The sequence below is a fragment of the Cervus elaphus genome, chromosome 31 (assembly GCF_910594005.1).
Source record: "Cervus elaphus chromosome 31, mCerEla1.1, whole genome shotgun sequence".
NCBI lineage: Eukaryota > Metazoa > Chordata > Mammalia > Artiodactyla > Cervidae > Cervus > Cervus elaphus.
Window position 1 is genome coordinate 23,595,442 of NC_057845.1, and position 26,510 is coordinate 23,621,951.

General features: G+C 37.2%; 1 protein-coding gene across 1 annotated transcript in view; it reads right to left on the minus strand.

The window, feature by feature from the left end:
* LOC122687357 (multidrug resistance-associated protein 1-like) overlaps positions 1-26,510 on the minus strand; it is a 91,123-nt gene that overhangs the window by 12,938 nt on the left and 51,675 nt on the right. The window contains exons 15-22 of the mRNA XM_043892794.1: positions 26,131-26,293; positions 21,626-21,701; positions 14,126-14,186; positions 13,420-13,639; positions 7,563-7,717; positions 5,774-5,929; positions 2,069-2,268; positions 1,215-1,341 (exon numbers count right to left, since the gene is read on the minus strand). Coding sequence (XP_043748729.1) covers positions 1,215-1,341; positions 2,069-2,268; positions 5,774-5,929; positions 7,563-7,717; positions 13,420-13,639; positions 14,126-14,186; positions 21,626-21,701; positions 26,131-26,293 — 1,158 coding nt within the window. The remainder of the gene's footprint in view (positions 1-1,214; positions 1,342-2,068; positions 2,269-5,773; positions 5,930-7,562; positions 7,718-13,419; positions 13,640-14,125; positions 14,187-21,625; positions 21,702-26,130; positions 26,294-26,510) is intronic.

Consider the following 26,510-nt stretch of genomic DNA (forward strand, 5'->3'; position numbering starts at 1 on the left):
GATTCACTACAGCTTTCTGAATCCTGGCAAAACCACTATATCTGAGAAATATGCTCAGCAAATTGATGAGATGCACCAAAAACTGCTGCAGCCAGGATTGATCAATAGAAAAGGCTCGATTCCCCATGACAATGCCCTACCATATGTCACACAACCAATGCTTCAAAAGTTAAACTAACTGGGCTATGAAGTTTTGTCTCATCTACTTTATTGACCTGATCTCTTGCCAATCGACTACCACTTCTTCAAGCATCTCCACAACTTTTTGCTGGGAAAATGCGTCCACAACCAGCAGGAGGCAGCAAATGCATTCCAAGAGTTCGTCAAATCCTGAAGCATGGAGTTTTATGCTACAGGAATAAACAAACTTATTTCTCATTGGCAAAAATACATTGATTGTAAAGGTTCCTGTTTTGATTAATAAAGATGTGTTAGAAGGGCCTAGTTGGAGAAGGAAATGGCAACCCACTCCAGTACTCTTGCCTAGAGAATCCCAGGGACAGAGGAGCCTGGTGGGCTGCCGTCTATGGGGTCACACAGAGTTGGACATGACTGAAGCATCTTAGCAGCAGCAGCAGCAGAGCCTGGTTACAAAGATTTAAAATTCATGGTCTGAAGCCACAATTATGTTTGCCCCAACATAATAGATGGACAGGGCATGGTAGAGAAAGGCCCTACCCTTGTGTGCGTGCATGCTAAGTTGCTCCAGTTTTGCCTTGTGTCCCTATGAACCGTAGCTCTCCAGGCCCCTCCCTCCATGAGATTCTCCAGGCAAGAATACTTGAGTGGGTTGTCACACCACCAGGGGATCTTCTTGACCCACGGATTGAACCTGCATCTCTAACCTCTACCCTGCATTGGCAGGCAGTTTCTTTACACTAGCACTGCCTGGGAAGCCCCCTATCCTTGTTACACTTTACAGTCTATAAGGATAGGAGAGGATGAAATGTCTGGGTAATGATGCAACACTAGGATCCTGGTCCTCCAGCCCTGAGTCTTGGGGATCAGCCTTTTCTTTCTGTGAGCTACCTTAGAACTGCCGAGCCAGCTATTTTGCTAGTAGCAGAAGAGAAAAAGAAATGTGCCTCCAGGGTAATCCAGATTTGTCTCTCATTACTTAGTTACTACCATCTTTCATTCAGACAGGGAAAAGAAGAGAGCTTAATTAATTGGATTATAAACATGTCATATACCACACAATCATTATTACTTACATTTAGGGCATAGGATATAGACAAACCAACTATTGCTGAATCTATGGAATTGCCAGCCAGCACAGTGAGCACTGCAGTGAAGAACACCATTAAGTTGCCAAGAAATTCAAGTCTAACAGACAGCCACCTGAAATAATGGAAAATATTCCTGAAATGAGATGCAAAAGTTTTGGTGCACTCAATATGAACTCTCCTCTGGGAAATGAAGACATAAACATCAATAGCTGCTTTCTATTTTTTTCTCACTTACTTAGGACTCAATCAAACATAGGATGGTTGCAATGACGATAAAGAATTTCTCTGCATAAAAATATGTTTTACTTTTGCAGAACTTTGCTTTTAAACTTAATCAGAATTAAAAAGAAAAAGGAAAGAACACCAGCTTAAATGATGCATTTATTTTAAAATCTCATTGAAAAATCACTTACCTTTCTCATTATATACACATTTTATACAATAAAATTAATCTCTAAAAGTTAAAATGTGCCCAACTACTATTTAACATTGCCCCCCACCAGAAGAATAGCTTCAAATTAAAAATATTATAAACTATTGTATGCAAATAATATCCACTTACAAACATAAATACAATATAGAATCATATCTTTAGTAATTTTTATAGCATCCTGTGTAACTTTCAGAAAACATAGGACCTTATATTCACATAAGTAGCATGGACTGTTCATATGGATATAAGTAGATATACTTTAATGTAAATGTGTATTAAATACTAGAAATATTTAAGGTTTTAATATTTTTGATGAAATGTTACTAAAAATACTTTATTTAGAGGTCAATAAACAAAATATCCAAGAAGGGACTAGTCCTGAATTAGGTATGTGGATATGACTTACCTGTTTGAAATCACATTGTTGTAGAAACAGACCAAGTTCTCATTTACCACCTCTTTGTTTTGCTGGATGAACCTCTGTTCATGTCCAAATGCCCTGATAGTGGACAGTCCCAGCAGAGTCTCGCAAAAATGGGAAAGGATTGGAGAGCGAGATGCTCCTGCCAATCGTCGAATCTGCCGAGAGCTCGCCATGTAGTATCTCTAACAGGAAAACAGAAAGAGGTGGTCTTGAAGATGTAGCCAAAATTTCTTCATCAGTATGAAAATGGCAAGATATGTGTGTAGTGGGCTAATGAGCAGCCCCCAGAAGTTAAGTTCAAGTTCTAACCTCCATTGCCTGTGAATATGACCTTATTTGGAAAGAGGATGTTAGCAGATGTCATTAATATCTTGAGATGAGATCCTTAGGGTTGGCCTGAAATCCAGTCTGAGTGTTGTTATAAAAAATAGAGAAGAAGACACAGACATAGGGAGAAAACCATGGAGGATAAGATTGGAGTGAGGTACCTGGGAGTCAAGGAAAATGCCAGGGGTCACTGACAGACAGTCACCAGAAGTCAACAGAAGCCTACTCCTGGATTTTAGACTTGTGGCCTCTAGAGCTGTGAAAGAATAAAATTTCTGTTGTTTTAAACCACCAAGTTTCTTATAGGAGCCCCAAGGAAGGAATGTACCTTTGTAACAGTGAAAGTGTTAGTAACAGTAAAAAGCCCAAATTCTGGACAGCACAATTCGAACATAATTGGGCAAAATCAAAGGTCCATCTAGTCAAGGCTATGGTTTTTCCAGTGGTCATGTATGGATGTGAGAGTTGGACTGTGAAGAAAGCTGAGCACTGAAAAATTGATGCTTTTGAACCATGGTCTTGGAGAAGACTCTTGAGAGTCCCTTGGACTGCAAGGACATCCAACCAGTCCATCCTAAAGGAGATCAGTCCTGGGTGTTCATTGGAAGTACTGAGGCTGAAGCTGAAACTCCAGTACTTTGGCTACCTCATGCGAAGAGTTGACTCATTGGAAAAGACCCTGATGCTGGGAGGGATTGAGGGCAGGAGGAGGAGGGGATGACAGAGGATGAGATGGCTGGATGGCATCACCGACTCGATGGGCATGAGTTTGAGTAAACTCCGGGAGTTGGTGATGGACAGGGAGGCCTGGTGTGCTGCAATTCATGGGGTCGCAAAGAGTCGGACACGACTGAGCGACTGAACTGAACTGAACTGAATGCTCTCAAACAACCCCTATTGAGTACCTACTGTGGAAAAAGGTCTATGTTAAATAGCTGAAAGCATGGCTAGGTGGTTAACCCATTAAATGAAGGAAGCCTACCAAGTGTACAAACAACAATATTTTTGTGATAGTGAATGTGTTCAGTCGCTCAGTCATGTCCAACTCTTTGCAATCCCATGGACTGTAGCCCACCAGGCTCCTCTGTCCTTAGAGTTTTCCAGGTGACAACACTGGGCAATACTGCCATTCCCTTCTGCATGATGTCTTCCTGACCCAGGGATCAAACCCAGGTCTCTTGCATTATAGGCAAACTCTTTACCATCTGAGCCACCTATACCTAACTATAATTATGGAAAATTTTTTCCACTAAAAAATTTCAACATGGCCACAATTATGATCGGTGCTTCCCCTCTGGACGATTGGGATGAGTGGACTGTGGAGAGCTAGAAGGAGTAAGCCTGAGTTAACTGGACCACCATTCATCAGCCCCAAATAGTTGCTACAAACTGGGAAGTGAAAATAAAGAGTTGCCGTATCTTGCAATTTTTTTCAGGAAAATCTTTTATGTAAAATTCCTGATTTTAAAAATGTCTTCATTTTGGTAAAAACATTGAGCTAGCTAAGTGAAAACATATCTGAAGCCACATGTGGTCTGTCGTCTTGGAGTTTACAAGCTCTGCTCTATGCTAAGTGTTCTGTAGAATACAAAGGATGATGGCATTCTGAGCCTGCCAGGGGACTTAAGAGATTGTCCCAAAGAGAATTTCATAGAAGTTCAATGAATTGTTGAAGCCCTGGAGTCTCTCCATAAAATTATACAGAGCTCTGAGCTTAGGAACCTTTGATCTAGATTAATGCTCCTCAAACTTCAGCAGAAATTACCAAAGGATTATAAAACACAGATTTCTGGGCCCCAACCTGAGAGATTCTTCATCCCCCCACCCCAGCTCTGTTAGAGTATGATAAATAAAAATTATACATACTTGCTTGCAAAATATGATATTTTTAAAAGGAGAGGTACAATTGGAGATTCTGATTCAATAGGTTCATGGGTCCAGGGACCACACTTTGAGTAGCACTGATCTAAAGCAAACTTCTTATCTTACAGGTGAAAGAAATGAAAATTGGAAAGGGAAGTGATGTATGAAGCACAGGAGTCAAGAAAGTGACTAAATTTGAGGCTCCTGAGTCTATGTTCGGGGCTCAACCTGCTAAGTTCCCCTTCACAAAACATGCTTACTAGACTCTTTTCCATTCCTAGTCACCCTATTATACTGCATCAACCACAAAATTTTCACTTGTGATACGTTTTGTTGTTTTTGGTTTTTTAAGCAGATACAATTGATTCTCAACATCATTCATCAACTTCTTGGTTATTTTCTAAACCATAAAACATAGTTTCTGTCCCAGAGAACTTACAGTCTTATTGAGGAGACAATTTTAGGTCCACTAAAAAATAAAACAAAAACAAAACAGCCTACAAAATAATATAGCATAATACAATAATATACTATAATAATATAGTATAGTAAGTCCGTAATACCTTCATAAGTCATATCTTTGCAGTTTTGGTAGAGAATGCTTCACACAGAAAGTAGAATATAACCTATGCATAAAGGGTAAGTAAGATCCAGGTGGCAGAGAGAAGAGGGGCATCATAAGAAATAGGAACAATAATGATAGTAGACATGTAGAAATGAGCAAATGATTAACAGCTTGATTTGGACAAAGTGAACTCCAATAAGAATTTTAAAATCTGGGTTTTGAGAAAACATTAAACTACAAGAACTGCATCCTTTCATATAAAGAGCCTCAAAACACTATTATATTTAATTTAAACAAGTGCTAAGAAATTTTGTTTTTACACTATAGCCTCCCAGTGACATTATCTTGGAATTCAAATTGGCTGACTACATTTTAATTAGAATATAAAGGTGTACAGCTATCATGAGAGATCTGTTTAGTACTTCTAGCAATAGTTTCTTGATAGCAGGGTAACAGGGCAAAAGGGAATATTTGTTTCTCTCTTGAATCTTCAGGCAAATTGACTTTCTGCTAAAATGTAAATAACACCTAGGTTTTGTGGTGGCCATAAAAATGCACAACTCAGTTCCCCTGTTGCAGGCTACATTGCTGGCTGAGAGCATGGTGCTGCCTTTCCACATCCACTCCTATTTTAGAATAGAGACCACTTTTCCCTCAGGTGGCTCCCAGAAAATGACTCAGCATGGAAGGAGTGTTAAAACAGACTCATTCAGAGGTCACATGGGAGCATCAATGGGCAGTGTTGGTTGTGGACTTCCCATTCATTCAACCAAACCTCTTATGAAACTGTTCTGCAGTCCAAGACTTCCTACCCAATCCTCTTCCTTTCTCTTCTTCCTCAGATTCCTAACCATCAGAGCCATTAGGGAAGCCCAACTAGCATTTGACTGTGAACTTGGAAGTTATTAAAACATACAAATCCATGAACTTACCTGTATAGTGAAATAAAGGAAAACCAAGGGAATAACCCCCAGAATGAAGAGTGGCAAAGCTCCCACAATGACCAAAACTGTTCCAATAACATCCAGGGTACAATTCACCCAGGTCCGTATGTAGTAATGGAAACGCATATCAATTATAAACATATCCTGAAAAATTTGACATCAGATCACTTTATTTTTAACTTTTCATGGTTTAAAATGAGGGGAGGAAGACATATATCATTCAGTGTAAAAATAAAACCATTTACCCAAAAGTGACAATCTGAATCTTAAATGACTTTTGCCCTTTTCAACTCACCCCCACAGATTTTTCAGTTATAACAATTAAGAGGGTTTTATAGCCCCAAGATGTTTATGATCAAACAGTCTGCATTTCCCAATCACAACTACGTGACACTTGATTTATACGACTGCCATATTTTAAGGTTATGGTTATGCACAGTCTAATACAGGAGCCACTAGCAAATATATGGCTACTGAGTACTTGAAATGTGGCTACTGCAAATTGAGATATAACTGAAGTCTATAACACAAATCAGATTCTGAAGATTTTGTAAGAATAAAAAATCAAAATATGCAATTAATATTTTTACATTTATTACACATTAATGTTTCAGATATTCAGATATTCTGTGTCAGATACTCTACATATTAAGATATACTATTATAAATAATTATTTCAACTGTTTCTTTTTCATTTTCTATTGTTGCTACTAGAAAATTTTAAATTACCTATGTGGTTTGCATAATATTTTACTGGACCGTGCAATTAAAAGTACTTAGTTGTAAACACAATGGGTAAAACCCTATAGGTAAGCAGAGACATTCTGGGAACCTCCATCCATTCCTCATTTGTTATTAGTGAGTTGATAGTTTTTTTAAAAGGTTTTTTTAAAAGTATTTTCAATGGCAACCCACTCCAGTATTCTTGCCTGGAGAATCCCATGGACGGAGGAGCCTGGTGGGCTGCAGTCCATGGGGTCACGAAGAGTTGGATACAACTAAGCAACTTCACTTTCACTTTTCACTTTCATGCACTGGAGATAGAAATGGCAACCCACTCCAGTGTTCTTGCCTGGAGAATCCCAGGGATGGGGGAGCCTGGTGGGCTGCCATCTATGGGGTCGCACAGAGTCGGACACGACTGAAGCGACTTAGCAGCAGCAGCAGCAAGCATGCTTAGGGACTTTCCTGATGGTCCAGTGCTTAAGAATTCACTTTGCAATGCAGGGGATGTGGTCAGGGTTAGGGTTAGGAAACTAAGGTCCCACATGCCATGGAGCAAATAAGCCTGTGTGCCGTAACTAGGGAGTTCACTTGCCTCAACTAGAGAGTCTGTGGGCTGCAATGCAAAATCTTGCACAGTGCAACTTAGACCCAATGCAGCCACATAAAGAAAGAAAGAAAGATATTTTTTAAAAGGTACAATGCTTAAAATCCAGATATCTCAATATAGACTTACATATTCTTCCCCTTCTCAGTCTGAACCACTGATTCTCAAACTAAATGTGTGTTAAGAATTGGAGCTATAGACACCACAGCACATGCACTTCTTGGATTCTTTCAACAATTTTTAAGAGTTTTAATTCTGTGTGTGAGATGTGACTCTGTTATACATCAATTAGGAATGTCCCAAGAATTAGAAATTAAACAATGAAATCTACACTGAACATAATCTCATTTTTTGAGAATGATACTTTTCACAAATGAGATTACAAAGTACTAAATGTGGGTCATCATTTATTTACATATGCTATCTAATAAGATTGGGTTTCCTTACCTTGGTGAACCTACTGATGACCTGGCCTATGGGATTGGTTTCAAAAAACTGGAGTGGGAGATGCAGCACATTGTCCAATAGCTGAGCATGCAAAACTCGAGAGGCAGCCAAGGATCCCCTGGTGACTACATAAGCTCCAGAGCACACACAGAGACCTAAACACAAATTGCTATCAGGGACATGTTAACAGCTTCAACTTCAAATTTTAACACTCAAGAAATTGCATATCATAGAATTTATTTTTAATGGAAAACTCAAGTATCAAACTTTAGAATGTGTAACTCTGGACCAAACTAAGCATAAATGTACATGGCACGCTGAAAATAAATACAGATGCTCTGATGGGGTATCAGAGCAGGGCTCTCTTATTTTTGAGCATAGCTTCTAGAGAAATGCTCTGAAGATGAGATCAAGCAGGTGGATAGAATTTTAGCAACCTATTAACTTTATAATGTCTTGAGGGACAATGGTAGTCACTGGTGCTACTAGGCAAATAGTTTCAGGTCTCCTAGCTTCTAGGTCCATGGTAGAATTATACTTTTTGGCCCCCTTGTGATTGGAGACACCAAAGAAATAGTTCTGAACAATACATTGAGGGAGAAACAACACATGATACTTCCAGATTAGAGCATTTAATTGTTGGAGTCAGATCTGCTAAAGCTCCTATTCCCTTTGCACAGTGCCTGCCAAAGTTTAAAAAAAAAAAAAAGGTCGGGTTGCTTTTCCAACTTGGGCTCTAGAATCAGAAAAAATCCCCTTCCTAATCAACAATGCACAAGTGGTGTGAGTGAGGAATAAAACTTTTTGGTCTGTCAAGCTACAGAGATGTGGTTGGTGGAAGGGTTGTTCTTGACAAACTAAAAAGTCAGAAAATATAATCAACATGTAGCTTTAGTGGAAGAGGTTAAAAAACAGTTAACAGCATCTATTGACGATTGCGAGCTGTGTTAGACAAAATACTGAATATAACAAGAAAGAGGCAAGCTCAGAAAAGAGCTATCCAGGTGTGCAAGGAGAAATGAAAGGACAAAGAATCGCTGACTTGGGAACTTGTAAGGTTGGAAGAAGAGATGTTTGGTTATAATGATTGATTCAAAGATGGATATGTAACTCAGTTGTTTCAAGGAGAGTAATTTCCTGGGTTTCTATGGAGGGCAATTCTTTGAAAGATAACATCTCCATCACCATGTGAAGCTTAAGGATTAAGCCAATAAGGAAAATGAGTAGAACTGATAAAGAGTAGTGGATACTTAGTTTAAGCCCCCTGGATCAAGTGAGTTTAAAGACTTGTGCCTGGACTTCTCCCTTTGAGGCATCAATAAACTTTCATGTTATCTGAGACATTTGCTTTTGAGTCTTCTGGGATACACAATTACTTTGTTGATCTCTACTATATAAAATTGTTAATAAAAGTGTGTTGGCAACATGATTCTTATAGGTATAATGTGTAAAACAAAGCAAAACAAAAATAGTTGACCCTGACCACCTCAAATTATTTTAGCTAGTTCTAGTTTGAATAACATCACACACGACTGTTAAATAATTTCTTACTCTTAAATATTTCCTATTATTTTCCTACCTCAATCCCCCACACTTTCTAGCCCTTCTAAAAATAGGTTGTTGCCCTTTTCCCCCTCAAATATTCAGTGTTTACATTACCACTAAACATAATATTCATGAAGTTCACTACATTTACAATGCTTGTACCACTATTTTTCTATGCAACAAGAACTCATCTATTCCCAAACAGTTCAATAGTCAGCAAAATTCTTTTGAATATATTCGAACTCATCAGACATTCTATTATTTCTTTTATCCTCTTTTGCCCCCTCCTCTTGCAACACAAAGTACTATCTTGGAACCCCCTGTATTTCTGCTCTAAACTGGAACATTTGTGGGGACAGGCTTCAATTTTCCTCAATTACAGAAAATGTTGTTACATATTATATATTTGATAATTTCTATCTGCATTTACTGAAAGTCTTACTATAGGGATGTTGAACATCCTGGATTGTTACTCTAATTTCTCCTTATTTATCATTTGCCATCTGTTTCTGATGCTGTACATCTGGGACTATCTCCTCCAATTTATCTTCTCACACTTGTACAACCTCTTTAAATTCTTTAAAATTTTTAAGAACTTTCTTGTTCTTAGATTGACCTTATTTCAGCACATTCTGCACTTGCTCTGCTTCTGCCATTTGAATATCTAAAGATAGTAGTTAGATATTTTAAGCTTCTCTTATATACTGAGTGAGTATGAGTATTTTACTTTCTTGGTTCCACTGTTCTATTTGTGAGCTCTTATTTATACTGTTCACTTGATTAAAATGCATGACCATCCATCATGACCAGTTTAAACTTGCGAGATAAAGACATGCTTAATCCAGAGGTACTTGGTGTACCAAGCATATACATTAATTAATAATTAATATTTAATAAAAATATATAAATTAATTAATTAATTAATTAAGACATGCTTAATCAAGACGTACTTGGTGTGCCAGCGCATACATTAATTTCCCCCAACATTTCTCTCCTCTGAATGGAAGTTCCACGTAAGTAGGTGTGACATTGCAAGTCTGATATGGTGATTTAGACATGCAGGCTGGAACTTCTTCAAAAGCCACATAAGGAGGCCATCTTTAATATATGTCACACACACTAGTAACCTTCATTTTCTTTTTAAACATCAGCTCCTAGTTTTCATTGTACTCCTACTGGGCCAGCTGGTATATAATAATACATGAATAGTGCTGGGGATCGGGCGGGGGTTGTAGGAGAGGCTGGCAGGCCAGAACAAAGCTCTAGTGAACCACTTGGATTATTTCTATGCTACTTAATCTTACTCCTTGTACTTGTGTTTCCCCAGTGGATAGACTGAACCACTCAGTATGTTTTACAGCTTCATCTAGTATTTGTTCCTGGTTACAGGTTCTTCTACCTTGATTATCAGTATAATCGGTTACGTAGAAATTCATCACTGTGAAATCCCCTGAACCCTTTACGTTTGGATTTCTTCACTGCCATTTCAGTGGAATTCTGCAAGGTAAGTAAAGTAAATGATCCACTCATTCATCTCAAATAGGAAGTAGCAGTGTACTCCTTAAACACTCCACTTTGAAAATAAGGTGTCTATATTTTACACATTGGGCTGGAAAAGAAGGTCCTAACAAGGGGGCATAAAACACAATCGATTAGGGGTGTCCAGAGTGTTCCAGAGATTCAGCCCATAGCTGAGAACCAGAAATAAAATGTTTAGGGCTATTTCTTTTTCAGAAGATAAGGTAGGATCGTTATCATTGTTATAAAATATAGATGCAGTATTTTCTGCTTCAGTACTCCAGTTTTGTTTGAATGTTAGCCTTCTATATTATTCATACCAGGCCTCTGGTATTAACATGTGAAAGTGCTATTTATGCTTTAAAGCTCAAAAAGTAATGTAAGCTTTTATGATATCAGTGAATACAGCCTACTTTTGATTGGGTCAGGTTCCAGAGGATGCAGCTGTGGACCACTAATAAAATCAGGAATTATAGAGTTTCACTTCTTATGAAATAATTTAAAATTTATAACAGTTACATTTAATAGTAAGTCAAAACTTTAAATTTTTAAATGTAAAAAATAAAAATTCAGTCATGAAAAAACCTTTTTGATTAAATTGTATATAATCTGTTACTTTCATTACAAAATAATTTTTACACCTCCTGACAGTTAATTAAAGTAAATGAGTAAAATTTTGAATACTAAACTTGCATACCTTGCTTAGTATAGGAAAATAACAGTATTTGGTCACTTAAAATATTCTCCAAAGGATACTGAATCTCCCTTAAAACTGTAACAGGAGCTCAGTAGGTTGGTAAGAGTTTAACTCTCCTATATATGATGATAGACACAGGTATAGAGATGTATATGGGATATTTCTTTTGCTGCTCAGCATTCTATTGCTATATCTCTAAATCTACCTTCACCTCATTGAGTTGCAAACCACAAGCCAATAAACTTGACTCACTGGTTTAGAACCAAGCACATTCCAAGTCTCTGAATCTCGTTTTAGTTATTAACATAAAAACTCTTTTCCCAATGAGTGTAACAGAATGACAAACCAAGCATAAATTTGCCTCAAAATATTTGTTTACTTTCCATGGAGATACTTATAGCTAGTACTATGGGGACATAATAAAAAAATAAGATAGGAGAGTAGAAAACAAAGCAAGGCCTTGAGTCACATACTTTTAAATGTTATCCTCATCTTCTGTTACCAAAAGCATGTATTCTTTCTGTTTTCCCTGATGCATATCCTTAGATAGCAAGACTTCTATGTAGCTGATTTGTTATTTCTTATTTATTGCTCTCCTTCACGTTATCCTCTTTTCTCCTTATAAATACACAAAGATTGTCTCTAATTTAAAAAACCTTTCCTTTAATGGTTCTGTACTTTTGAGTACTATACTTTTGAGAATCTTTCTTCTTCCTCTTTCAAATCACTTAACTTCTTTGAAGGACAGTGTGAATCTACTTTGCTTACTGGGGGGAAAAACAGCAGAAAAATATATCCACACTTCCCACTAAAGGTGTTCCAAATTGAATTCATAATTTCTCTGTTCTATCACTTAAGACTCTTCCCCACTGGTTTCTTTAATTTTGTCTTCATTGTTTTCCCAATTACTCGAACTTCAAAATCTCAAGTGATGCTCTCTTCTTACACACAATAAATCTTATATATCTTTTCACCGCAATGTCTTTGCTATCCACCCCTTTTCTCCAACCCCACTGCAGTTCTCTGACCCTTCCTCCATTCATGCTTTATTTAGTCTTATTCCATTCCCTACCCATTGGTTAGCACTGGACTAGATGCTTTTAGTGACAAGGAGATGGATCAGATAAGAGACCTTTTTGTACTAGTTTATCTCTCATCTAGACGCCTGAAAATACTTGATTAATTTTATCTCTACTGATCCCAACTTCTCCCTGGTCTCTGACTTTAGTCCCTCCAATAAAAATCCATCTGTTTTTTCATCACACCAAATTTATTCATACTCTGAAAAATAATTCCGAATTCTGTCATGTTTTCCCCGAAGTTTTACACTTGCCTTTTCAACCATCATCTTTAACACATTTTCAAACTACCTTTCTGTTCCTCTACTGCCCCATCACTTACCTGAAGATGACTCAGACTGGCATCCTCAGCTGTGCCTCTATCCCCCTCACCTTTCCTATCCGTCTTTCTGAACATCTTTCTCTGCATCTCTCACCTCCCCTTCTCTGTGATCTCTGACAAAACTCAATCCATCTTTTCAGTGTTGCCTCAAATGCCAACTATGCCTTGGGAATTATCTTAATTTCTCAACCAAATATAGCTTTCCCCTGCTCTAAATCCTCCCAGTGTCATCTTATACTATTTTATACAAATACTGCTTGCCATGTAGTAGTAAACTTCACTTACAATGCAGTTTTTAACAGACTCACTGACTGATCTTCACATCAGTCACAAGCTTCCCACATACGGTGAATGGCCCTGTAGTCAAGACTTTGAGTCCTGAATGACTTAACAGATAAACCTCCATTTTCTCAGCTATAAAATGGGGATAATGATACCTTTCTAAATACTTATTGGCAAGATTAAATGAGACAAATTTTTTAGTATGGGTCATGTAGTTGACACACACAAGTTTCCGTTTACTCTCTCAAATATGATGAATTAAAAATATATGTATTTGAATTATCCCAAAGTATCTGAATATTATGGTGTAGATTAAAAAAAAAAAAAAAGCCTTATGCTTGCGTCCAGATCAGTTAGGTTAGAAAAAGAAAAGAAAAGCAACTGAAAAAAAAAAAGCTAGAATTTTTTTTTAACCTTGCATTAATCCCAGTAATCCATAGATGCTTAATTTATTGCTTCTTATTTGCTTCCATTCTGTGAAATCATTCATGTGCTTTGCTTCTTTTGCCCAGGTACTAAGCCAGAGATTCTGTCCAGTTCCCAGCAAATTCTGCCCCAGGCAAGTGACCACATTCAGCCACACCCAGAGCCAGCCGAAGGCTTGAAGATACTTCAGAATGACTGAAAACTTCACCTAAAAGCAAAATTGTTTTTAAAAAATGATAAATTACTGTAATTAAAAGTCATACTAAAAGCTAGATTTAAACCTACTGTGATATATTCTAAGCTTTATGACTTTGATTCAAATTATTAACTCCTCTAATCTTCAGATTACTCATTTATAAATTGGAACAATAATAGTAGCCACCTTATAAGTACAAGCAAAGTACCTGCACAGTCCTGAAGGCTTAAAAATAAGTGCTCAAATAATGTTAGTTACTGTCACTAACAAGAATATACATAGTGAAATATATATAGCTAAATATCTTTAGTAAATAAGAATATACATAGCTAAATAATTAAACATCACTCTAATGTCCGATAGCTCATTTACTTTAATTTCTCCAAAATATTATATAGCAACTCCCTTCAAATTCAATAAAAAAATAGATGGCATTTGTTAATAAAACTTACATGGGAGTGGTTGGTAATAAATAACGCTAGTTATTCTGGTACTTACCCCACCAACAGGAATCTTTTCTTTTCTCACTGAGAACTGTTTTCTTTGATCCAATAAGGGCCTGATAAAGCAAGACAATGTTCTTTTTTTCCTTTAGATTTTTAGATCAACTAAACAGTTTTTAAAAGTTATACATTCTTAATCCCTTTTTTGCATATTCATCTGCTTCATTAACAGCAACCTAACTTTGTTTCTTTAATCTTCTGGAAGGGAAATTGTTTATTCTTCCATACCCCACATATTTTAGAGCCAGGGCATATTGCCTGATTTTTTCATTGTTTCTTCTAGAAAATTATCCTTCAAACTTGAGCCAAACTCCTAGATGGTTTAAACTAATTCCATCCGGCTGTACCATAATCTGTGACTCCTCAGGTCCTTGCCTCCTGTCCTACCAGAAGACTAGCATCAAGCTAATTCATGCCTCCCCATTCTGCCACCATTCTAGGGGATGGCATAGCCGACAAGGACAACTGTATTAAACTCAATCTCTTCTCAACTTCATGACCTTCATACTTTTAGAGTCTGTCAGCTGCATGCTACATTGGCCATCAACTTTCATGACCATAAACCATGAATCTTATTACCTGGAACTAATCCACCTTTGCAAACCCAACTCTAATTATTTCAGCCTCTGGCCATAATGTAGCCTCTTCTGTTTCTAAATTGTACATTCAGTTAGTCTCACTATATTTGGTTCTTATTCTATCGAGACTCTCAGTTTAAAAATGCAAGTTTCTATCATCCATGCTCCCTAGGATGATTGATGATCCTGGTCTACCTGGGGTCTCCCTGGTTTTAGCATCAACTGTCCCACGTTTAGGAAAACTCTCAGGACTAAGCACATCTATGTCCTGTCTTGAATCTTTTCATTATTCAGCCTGTACTCCATGATTACATTTCACCCAAATGGTGGTGGTATTCTAAACTTTAATCATTTTCCTTTTCTTTCTATTAAGCTTCAACATTAGAACTCACAAGCCAGTCCTGATCACACTTGCTCCCTATCTGTGGACTGCTACTTCAAAAGATCATAAAGCCTTGCAAAGTGGATCCACCATAAATTAGTATCTTCCTTCCATGTGGGTTTTCATAGTGCCTAGAAATTCTTGCATCTCTCAGAAGGGGTCTTCACATCCTATCTGATGGAGAAAGTCAAAGCAGACAGGGACGTCAGTCACCACACTTCTACATTTACCTGCATCTCCACTCTGTCTCTTCTGACTCTCTCCTATAAAAACCAAAGATAATTCTCTCCTCAGATCCAAGGATAACCTTATGATCTGAATCACATTCTGCCCATTTCCTCAAAAGACATCCATTAACTATAATTATTTCCATACTTTCCTGTTGATGAGTCACTTGATAGTGCTTGATAAAAATGCAGATTGTAAGATTCCACCTCTGGAAACCCATCTTTAAAGGAATGATGCAAGGGATCATTTTATTGCATGGCAAATTTTAAGACCCTCAATTGTTCTCTTTTTTAATCTTCATCTACTTTCTTTCAAGCATCTCTTTCCCATCAGCCCACAAAGAACTACACATTTTTCTCATCTTTTAATTAATACTATCACCACAAAAATGATTCCACCCTCATTCCTGTGTTGTTACCCTCTTACTTCCTGCCTTCCTTCTGTAGCCAAATATTTTTCTGCCAAACCATCTTTTTTTTCTCCTTGAACTTTCCAACACCTGGCTGAAAGGGTTTCCATCAGTGGGGCCTTGATAAAGTAAGTACAATACTTACTGCTGTATTCTTGGGATACTTTGAAAATTATCTCACCTAAACTCTTCATAGAAATTAACATCATTGATCATCCCCTCGTTTAAGATATGTTTCCTTTGACTTCCTTACCATCATACCTTTGTGTTTTCTTCCACCTGTCTAGGTTTCCATTAGTTTCTCTGTCTTCTTTTAACATTTATATTCCATGACACTCAGCTCTAGTCATTATTCCTTTTGTATGCCCCTCTTCTGAGCAATCTCCTCCAACCCCAGTTTCAACAAACTTCTTCTCTGTGGGTGACTTTAAAATGGACTTCTCAAGTCCAAACCTCTTTTCTGAGCTCCAGATACATACAGTAAAAAGCTTACTTGCCATCTGCTTCATCTCTACTTGTTTATCTCAACCACCCTGGACTGAACCAGTTATTTCTTACCTCTTCTAAAGCTTACTCTGGCCAAAACACTTCCTCTGTCTCAATCTTGACACATTTCCAACCATCACCAAGGAGCTGTCAATTCTTCTGGAATTGTATTACTGAAGAAATATTTGGAAAATACTGAATAGCACAAGGAAGAACAAGGACAAAGGAGGAGAGAGAAGAAAAACACAGAGGAATAGAAACAGAAGAAAAATACTCATAATGCTATATTCCAGAGATATCTGGTGCTAAGGTGCTTGTGAGTACTGCTGGAGTCTTTATGTGTGTGTGTGTGTGTGTGTGTGTGTGTGTCTTCTTATCTGACTCTTTGTGACTCCATGGACTGTAGCCTGCTAGGCTCCTCTGTCCAGGAGGTTCTCCAGGAAAGAACACTAGAATGGGTTGCTATTTCCTTCTCCAAAATGTGTGGTGTCATAATTCAAATGTTGCTCCTTAACCAGTCTTACTGTTTTTAAAAATGTACATGTGGTCTTTTCAACTTAATATAAAAAGAACAGACATTACTTTGCCAACAAAGGTCTGTACAGTCAAAGCTACGGTTTTTCCAGTAGTCATGTATGAATGTGAAAGTTGGACCATAAAGGAGGCTGAGAGCCAAAATATTGATGTTTTTGAACTGTGGTGTTGGAGAAGACTCTTGAGAGTCCCTTGGACAGCAAGAAGATCAAACCAGTCAATCCTAAAGGAAATAAACCCTGAATGTTCATCAGAAGGACTGATGCTGAAGCTGAAGCTCCCATACTTTGGCCACTGATGTGAAGAGCCAACTCATTAGAAAAGACCCTGATATTGGGAAAGATTGAAGGCAGGAGTAGAAGGGGATGACAGAGAATGAGATGATTGGATGGCATCACTGACTCAGTGGACATGAGTTTAATCAAGCTCTGGGAGATGGTGAAGGACAGGGAAGCCTGGCGTGCTGTAGCCCATGGGGTCACAAAAAGTCGGACACGACTGAATGAACAACAACAAATATAACCAACCTCAAATATCATTCTATAATAACATTTTATTCTGTCATATGGCAATGTAAGATTTTATGTTTTTACTAAGTTAAGACTTGTTGAACAAAATCAAAACTTACGCCTGTTGTAGATTTTTCCTACTTTACTGTTGCTATAATGCTCATTCTGTTTATACATCTCTCATGGCCCCTTGTAGGGACGTAAGAGCATGAGACCCGCTAAATTCCAAGTCATTTGATACATGAAATATCAAACTGACCTCTAGAAATTCTGAGCTGAGGTACATGCATGCCCCCATTTCTCCATGCTTCCCATTCTGTTTATCAGAATAAGAAATGGCTATTTGATCAGTTCAGTAGTTTTTCCCTGCCCATCTTTGGCATTTCTGTCAAGAAACACTCTGTGGGAGGTCGTGGTACATGCCCTTTGCCGGATCAGTTTCACCATCAAAAAAAAAAGATACACTATTTAACAGACACTTTCATTGGAATAGCTCCTGGTATATGATTTGGGTTAATTACTGTCATCATCCTTCAAGCCCTTGGCATGGCTTCTGTTTGGATAAGCAAATTTAGCATTGGTGTCAAGCCAAAAAATTAATTCTTAATGTAGTGGGATATAAAATGCTATGAAACCCAACTGTTAAAAGGGAATTAAAGCATCCTAATTAGACATAACTAACAAAGACCAATAATTTAATGAACTTTACACAAAAGTTTCAATTTTCACAAACTACAATGTTAATTATCCTTTTTCCATGAAAATATTGCATTTGATCCAGGGCATTTTGTTGTGAACAACAGGTTTTATTTGAATTTTAAAAGAGCAAATTATTTTGTGCCGGTAGAGAAGTTTTACAAATGAGTCTTGTTCTGTCCTTCAGAAACCCTTGGGAAAGTTGGCACAATATCTGTCTGCATATTTTTGTATAAAATATATAAAATTAACATACTGAAACCATTATCCCTGAACTGAGCCTACAGTTGTAAAGTACAGAGTATGTTTGGGAGGATTAAAGTGATTAATAGAGTCTGACATGAAAGCCAGAAGGGGGCAGTCTAGATACTAAAATAGCATTTCCAGTTCATTTTATTCAGGGAAGATAGTAATAAGGATTTTAAGGAAATAAAATAATTAATATATACCATACAAAATTAAACCACAAAATGAAGAATAAAATGTTGAAACAGTTCCTATTATTTTAGTCCCTATTTGAAAACAAAACTAATGTCATAAAGTAATTCTAATTCTTAAATTTCAAAGGGAGAGACTCTCAGACATTATTTGGTCCACATTCCTTTCCACCTTTTCTCTTGATGGGTAGTCAGTTTTCCTGAGAATCCTTCCACAAGGAAGATTCATTGTTCTATTTCAGTACATCCCACTCTAGAGAGTCGTTGTTGTCGCTATTACTTCCTTCTATCTTCCAGTCTCTAGTCTATCTTAATTCTGCACAAATTGGAAGTAATTGAGTAAGTTTAAGAAATACAAGTTAGATTGAAAGTCAGGAAAATTTTCTCCATATAATGTTATCTTACCGAAAAGTAAAGCAGATTAAAAAAACGAAAGCTAGACTAAGGATTGTATAGAAAGTCGTAAAGTAAGAAATACATGGAAGTATGTAAAGAAATGCACATATTTTGGAGAAATGAAAATAAGTCTCTGATCTCTCATAGACAACATAAAAATGGTATGGAGGATTCAGGGACCTCCAATAACACTTTTATCACAGTCATTAAAAAGTTAAGTTTGAGGCCAGGCTGTGTTGACATGAATGTGCCATAGTACAATGAGGTAATCTTTTCTGATGCGATCTTTACTGAAGAAGTAACTTTCAGCAAGCTGGTTTCTATTTGGCCTCCATAACTCGATAAATGTTTAGAAACCAGATCTGTAAACAAACCTCTATAAGGACTGGGGTGCTTTTTTCAAGGAAAAAATTTGCAAAAATTATGCAAAAGTGGTCCACCAAAACTTTGAGAGGTTCAATTTAAATATAACTAAAGATGACTTATAAATAAGGAAAATGATTTACTATAGAGGAAAGGGTACAATTATGTTTACAACAATAATTATTACTTTTTCACTTTTAAGCTTTAAAGCAAGCTACTTATTGAGTGTATGGTGAGACTATACACAAATGAAAACTATGATCCAGAGATGTGTACAAGTGCCACAGCACAGAAATTTCAAAGTCTGCTTCAGTGTTTCCGCTTCAGTGGATTTGCTTTTCTTGGAGACCCTTAAAAATTGCACTCATATAAATGAAACAGTTATAATGGTAAGAAAAAATAAAATGATAGTTTAAAGTTCCCTGAGTGTTCTTTCAGTCTCTAGTTATTTATTCATCCATTCAAAATGCTTATTGAACACCAGGTTACAAGCTATTGAGTGTTTAGTTGAAATGTATTATTTAGATGGCAGTAACAGAGAACAAAAAGACAAAAATTCCTGCTCTTATAAAGCTTACAACCTAGAGGTAAGAGAAAGACAAAAAACAAGCAAATACATTTTCTACTATGCAGATAATTAATAAAAATTATGGGGATAAAAGCAGAGAAGGGATAGGAAATACTGTGATATAAAATAGGGTGGTTGAACAAGTCTTCATTGATGAGGTGATACTTGAGGAAAGACTTGCAGAAGGTGGGAGAGCATAAGCCAAATGGATATCTGGGAGAAATATGCCCTAACCAGTGGGATCCCAGGGAAGGAGCATGTCTGATTGCCTAGGAATAGCAGAGTCAGGGCTGCTGGAATAGAATAGTGAAATGAGCTTTAGGAGGTTCTGAGATCAGAAAGATAGACAGGTTCAGGTCCTCCAAGGCTTTAAACATATGTGCATGCTAAATTGCTTCAGTTGTGTCTGACTCTTTGTGACCCCGTGGACTGTAGCTTGCTAAGCTCCTCTGTCTGTGGGATTCTCCAGGCAAGAGTACTGGAGTGGGTTGCCATGCCCTCCTCCAGGGGATCTTCCTGACCCAGGATGAAACCCACATCTCTTACATATACCTGCATTGGCAGGTGGGTTATTTACCATTAGCACCACCTGGCAAGCCCTTAACAGGCCCTTGTAAAGACTTGGGATTTCACTCTGAGATGTGAACCTTTGGAGATTTGGGGCAGAAAACTGGAATGATCTGACTCGTATCTGTGAAACAAGCCACTTGATGTAGGTTGTGAACAGATAGTACATGGACAGGCTGTTGGCAGGAAGACTCATAAGAAGACAATTACAATAATTCAAGTGAGAAATGACAGTGATTTGGCAAAAGGGTAGCTGTGAAATTGATGAGTAGTGTTTGAATTCTGGGTTATTGGATCTACTTTGAAGATAGAGTCAATGGGGATTTGATGATGGATTGGATGTGGAAAAAGAAAGAGGTCAAGGGTGATTGCAAGATATTTTTATCTAAGTAACTGGAAGAACAGTGTTGCCATGAGCTGAGATTAGATGTCCAAGAGGAGGATCCACCTCTGGGGTTCAGAGGACAGGTTGGGCTGGAGATATACACTTGGCGTAAAGGTAACTTAAGTCATGAGACTGGATGACAATACCTAGCCAAAAAAAAGAAGCAGTCCAAGGTCTTCAGGATCAAAGAGGAATAATTTAGTTTACCTACTCATCTAAACCTGGTATACACACAAAGCTCCAATCTGCAGCATCTGCATCATACACACATTCATAGGACTATCAATCCTTTAGAACAATTCAAGGTTGAAACTACAAAGTTCTGAGCTATTAGATCCTAAAGTATTCATTTCTCTGTAGTTCATTCCAGCTCTCAACATTAGCAACTTTGATGCCAGGCAGCTTTCAGTAATTCTAGCTGCTTATTTTTAAGTGACTCGTTGCTATTCTTTCTTTCTTTCAGCCTCCTCTTTGCAACTGTTGGGGGTAGAATTAGGGCAAATAGCTGATTAGGTTAATTTGCTTCAATCACTCTTCATTTTAGTTACTTACAAAAAGGAAAAATAAGTATAATACAACAATTCAATCGGAGTCAGAGTTTTATTATTTTTATTTCTCTTTCACTTTCTCTTATTCTTTCCTCTCTCCTTCCTTCCTCTTGTTTTTCTAAATAGATTCATTTGGGGGATATTTTTAGCACTTACACGCACAAATCAGAGTAGATTTCTTCTAGCAGAATTTGACTAGAAATTACTAAGACTTACTGTGTTTCCCAAACTAAGTCACATACATCTCAGTTAAAAACTTAGACACAACCATGTAACTTATAGTTTAAAATTTGGAAACCACTAAGTACATTTTATGTCCATCATAACATATCCTTTTTGTAGGATACATTTTAAATGCTAAAAATGTAATCAATTAGTCTATAATCCCCAGTATTGCCCTAATACTCACCTATCATTTTGCTCCAGGATTTGGCCTTTCAGAACAGCTCTGGAGTTGATTACGCTGACTTGCTTTAAAGCATGAGCTGGGGAAGAAGATGGTGAGTGCTTTTATATCCATAAAGGCAATCAATGCACAAAACAGAAATATCATGAAAGATTATACAACTTAGAGTATTCTTTGTGTTTTAGATTCACAGGTATACTGGAAGCCCTTCCATTTTCCCCAGTATTTCCCTTTCATCTAAAATGTCTCGTAATGTCTTGATAAAACTGAGATTCTATAATGAAAAAGCCTACAGAAAATTCTTTCTTAGACATTAGAGAGAGCGCTAACTTGTTTTGGATCTTCCACAGGTGGGTTTAATATTTGCCAAACTGGAATGATTTTCTTTAACAGAAAAATGGAATATCATCAAGTTTTATTATTGTAAAATGCTATTATGGTGAAAATTGTTAAGAAAATACAATGTAAATTCCCCAAATCTCTGTCTTGTTTTTACTAACGTCAGTAATATTAACAATAGCTTCCTATGTGTCAGCAATATTCTAAATGTTTTACATATTTTAACTCTTATGTTTCAAAAGTAACCCTGTGAGGAAGATCCTACAATTATCCTTATTTTACTGATAAAAAGTACAGAGAAGTAAAGCAGGTTATACAAATCAGTCACACCTCTAGAACTACAAGAATAAGGTTCAAGTTGTGTGTATATGCATGTGCACTCAATCGTGTCCAACTCTTTGACACTCCAAGGACTGTAGCCTGCCAGGCTCCTCTGTCCATGGGATTTCCCAGGCAAGAATACTGGAGGGGGTTGCCCCTTCCTTCTCTAGAGAAGCGTCCTAACCCAGGTATCTATCCCTTGTCTCTTGCATGTCCTAAACTCCGGGCAGGTTTTTTATCAGCTGAGCCACTGGAGAAGCCCCGAGGTTCAAATTGCTGTTAGTGAATTCCACGGGAAACATCTCAGAGTTAGGCAGATTTTTGTCTTTTTTTCACAGTATAATACTTGAATTTCAGACTTCTTATTTTTAAAAGGAAGGAACTGGAAATTTCTGAGGTCTCTACATGTGTTCTATGCTTTTTATTTCTAGAAGCAAACATCTGGCCTTTAAAGGAAGCATCTGATTTGCATCAAGTGTCTCTGTGAAACATGGGATTCCATGTCTCACAGAATGAAAATCTGGGGATGTTGTAGCCTCTCCTGCCTAAGGCACATTTTCATCTTCATAGCTGATAATGATAAACATTTAAATTTACATATTTACAATTTACAGGATATGTTCACATACATTGTACAATTTGAGCATCAGAATGACCTGATAAGATAAAGAGAACAGAATAGGTAAGCTTACCCATATTTTTCAGGGAAAAGTAAAATTCAGGACAAGTGACTTGCCTAAAGCCCAAAGTTGTCAAAGAGACAAACAGCGGGAGAGAGAGAGAGAAAGATTGAGAGATGGAGAGATTGAGAGTGAATTGAGCCCCACACTCCTTCCTGTCTTTCACTCTAGGTCAATGGGCTTGTTCCTACAAATTTGATATAATGTTTAAGAGCTTGATTGGCCTCTGGCATGAAACAGAGGCAGCGATGGATTTAAATTCTGCAGTTTATCATCTGTCTTAAGTTGTGCAAGATACAAATTCTCTTTGTAAAATCAGGACCATGCAGCCTCAGGAGGTTTTGGGAGAGATTTAAGCAAAACATGTGTGAATATACTGACAAAATTAATACCCAAGACAGCCTAGCTATCATAAGTATTATTAGTATGGATAAGAGCCTAAACTTCTAAATATAAATAGGTAAATTTACCTTTGTATTTCATATCTTTTGCTTTTATTTTTCATACCTTTTTTCACAAAGTCTTCTCTCACTCCTGATTGATTCTGTTTTAAAATATTCCCATGAGATGAGACTTGTAGATTTTTCAGAGCTGGCTGGACTTTTAGAGATCTGATGTATCCAAACCAAATTATAATATAAACTCTATTTGAAAGAAAGTGCAAGTTGCTCAGTCATGTCTGACTCTTTGCGATCCCATGGACTATATAGTCTATGGAATTCTCCAGGCCAGAGTACTGGAGTGGGTAGCCTTTCTCTTCTCCAGGGGATCTTCCCAACCCAGGGATTGAACCCAGGTCTCCCACACTGCAGGCAGATTCTTTACCAGCTAAGCCACAAGGGAAGTCCAAGAATACTGGAGTGGATAGCCTATCCCTTTTCCAGTGGATCTTCCTGACTCAGAATTGAACCTGACTCAGAATTGAACCTGCATTGCAGGCAGATTCTTTTACCAGCTGAGCTATGAGGGAAGCCCATAAAGTCTACTTATCTGTCATCAGCTCTGGTAGTGAGAGGGTGAACGATAGGGAAAGAACAAGTGTCTGGGTCATCAGCAGTGAGGAAAGGCAGAACAGGGGCCCAGTACAGGACTGGATACTGCTGGCCTAAATCCAAGGGAAATAATTGCAGGAATGCAACACTAACTATAACTAGATTTGAAGTTGTTTGGTGGGATATTTTATTATCAATTTTATATCTGTTAATCTATTTTTGCCCTGTTCTGTGTGATCAGTAATAAAATGACAATATATATGGCTGACCTTTTACATCTATCTATCTACCTAGCATTATCATGAGTAATATTTTGCCTGCTTTTTAAAAGCTTTCATATATTTTTTACTCAGGATGCAAAAAATCAAAATCCCAGAAATATTCACTTTAGAAAACATATTCTATTTCCAGTACACAAATGATCTCTACTCACCACCTTTCTGAATTGTAACAGAGAAGACACAATATTGAAGTAATTAGAAAAAAGTTCCATTTACATTTTTCTAATGATGGCATTTTTCTGATGGTGAGATTGTAATATCTATTAATGTCAGCCAGGCTTCAAGAATATTTTCCACTTGTTACCGCAGAGAACTGGTGTACTTAAGAAGTTTTATCAGTGCTGAGAAGGAATGATGTTTTTTCCAAAACTGGAGACTTAAACAGCTTTCAAAAGTGTGTTCCATATTTTATGGTAAATTAAATATTGAACTTAAAACTTACATATTGCCTGCTTTTAAAGCTATATTTCCCAAGGTAATATAACTTATATATCATGTGCTCTTTAAAATAAATAGCAATACTGACTCATAGCATTACAAATCATTCTATTAACTCTGAAGAGACATACTTTTGGTAGAAACAATGGAGGCAGATTTATCTGTTTAACACTTATGGAGTGCCTAGCATGAGGCTACCTAGGTGCTAGGGACAGAGACAATGACAGACTGCATCCTCATTCTAGCCCTCAGAGACACTCATAGACCTGCCTTTCCTACACACTAAACATAAGTTATTACTTAGCCTGACCAGGTAGGCAAGGCCTCATTTCCAAAATTGCTAGCCCTTAGGAAAAGATAAGGTGCTTCTCTTACTAAGAATGACCACAGCCATCTGACGATGCATCAGATATTTCTGAATGCATCTACATGTAGAACATTTCAATTTGAGAAAGGAGTATAAACAAGGAATAAAAAAATAGTAGTGCATACCTAATGTGTATTAGCTTAGAAAAAACATCAGCAAAATGGCTTTGTTTTTTGATTTCATGGCATTCAGATACTAAAGCGCACTGATCCTATTATGAACTGGTTTCATATCTTTCTGACCTTTACATCCAGGTAAAAGGTAAAGTGAATTAATAGATACCAGTTCATGCAGAAAATGCTAAGACATAACTCTATATTTTTTTTAGCCTGGAATTTTTTAATAGTTCACTGATTTTATAGTCATTTCTCAGTGGTGTTCCGGAAAGGTAAAGCACGAGGATCACGATGGTGGTCTATATGAGAAACCATCTATAGCTGGGAAAAGAGATGATGGTACATTCAGTTTTCAGAGTGAGAAAATGATGGATCTCTAGAACATTAAACTAATGCTAGATTTCAAACACCCTTGTGTCCTAATTACATAAAGATCAAACAGCTTCATTTATACAAACATCTTTAGATCTTAATTTAAAATACTAGGACTATAGAAATAAAAATTAGTAGTAAATAACCTCAGTTGTTGTTTTGTAAAAGTTAGACAACAATTATTCCCCTTTGTCATTCTTCAGATTTTCTTTTCATTTGTTTCTCTCCCATAATATGCAATAATACATTTTAAAGATTTATTGTTTATTTGATATGAATTTAATTTAAAAGAAACTAGAAAGTTTAGATTCATTATATTCTAAACTTGCAGTAGGGGTTTATAAATTATTTAATCTCTTATTTCATAGATGAACAAACTGATCCTGGAGCATAACATTTTGCTTAAAAATTGTATGTGAGGTTGATTTTTAGCTGAGGTGTCCCAAAGTATTTGTTTCTTTTCGAGAGAAAGGAAGATGTTCAGCTCCTGACTTAGCAGTCAGGAATGAAGGAAAATGCATAGTAAGAAACCAGACAATTAATGGGCTTTCAGAATGGGTTAGCACACTATATCTTAGGCGTATTTTTAATTGTGTCCTCACCTTTTTCTTGTTCACTGAAGGCCTGAAGCAAATTCGTGAGAGTTTTGGTTTCAGACAGAAGTTCCTGGTATGTTCCCATTTGTGCTACTCTGCCCCTCTCCATCACAACAATGAGATCCATCTGCGGCAGAAGTGTGAGGTTGTGCGTCACTAAAATTCGAGTCTGAAACAGAGTATTTTATTCCTTGGGTTACAAAAGATGGTCAAAATGACTATTTTAAAGAGAGCTTCAGGGCATCTCTGGTGGCTCAGCGGTAAAGAATCCACCTGATAATGCGGACACGGGTTCGATCCCTGGTCGGGGAAGAGCAACTAAGCCCATGAGCCTGTGACCTAGAGCTCGGACCACAGCTATTGCGCTCACATGCCGCAACTACTGA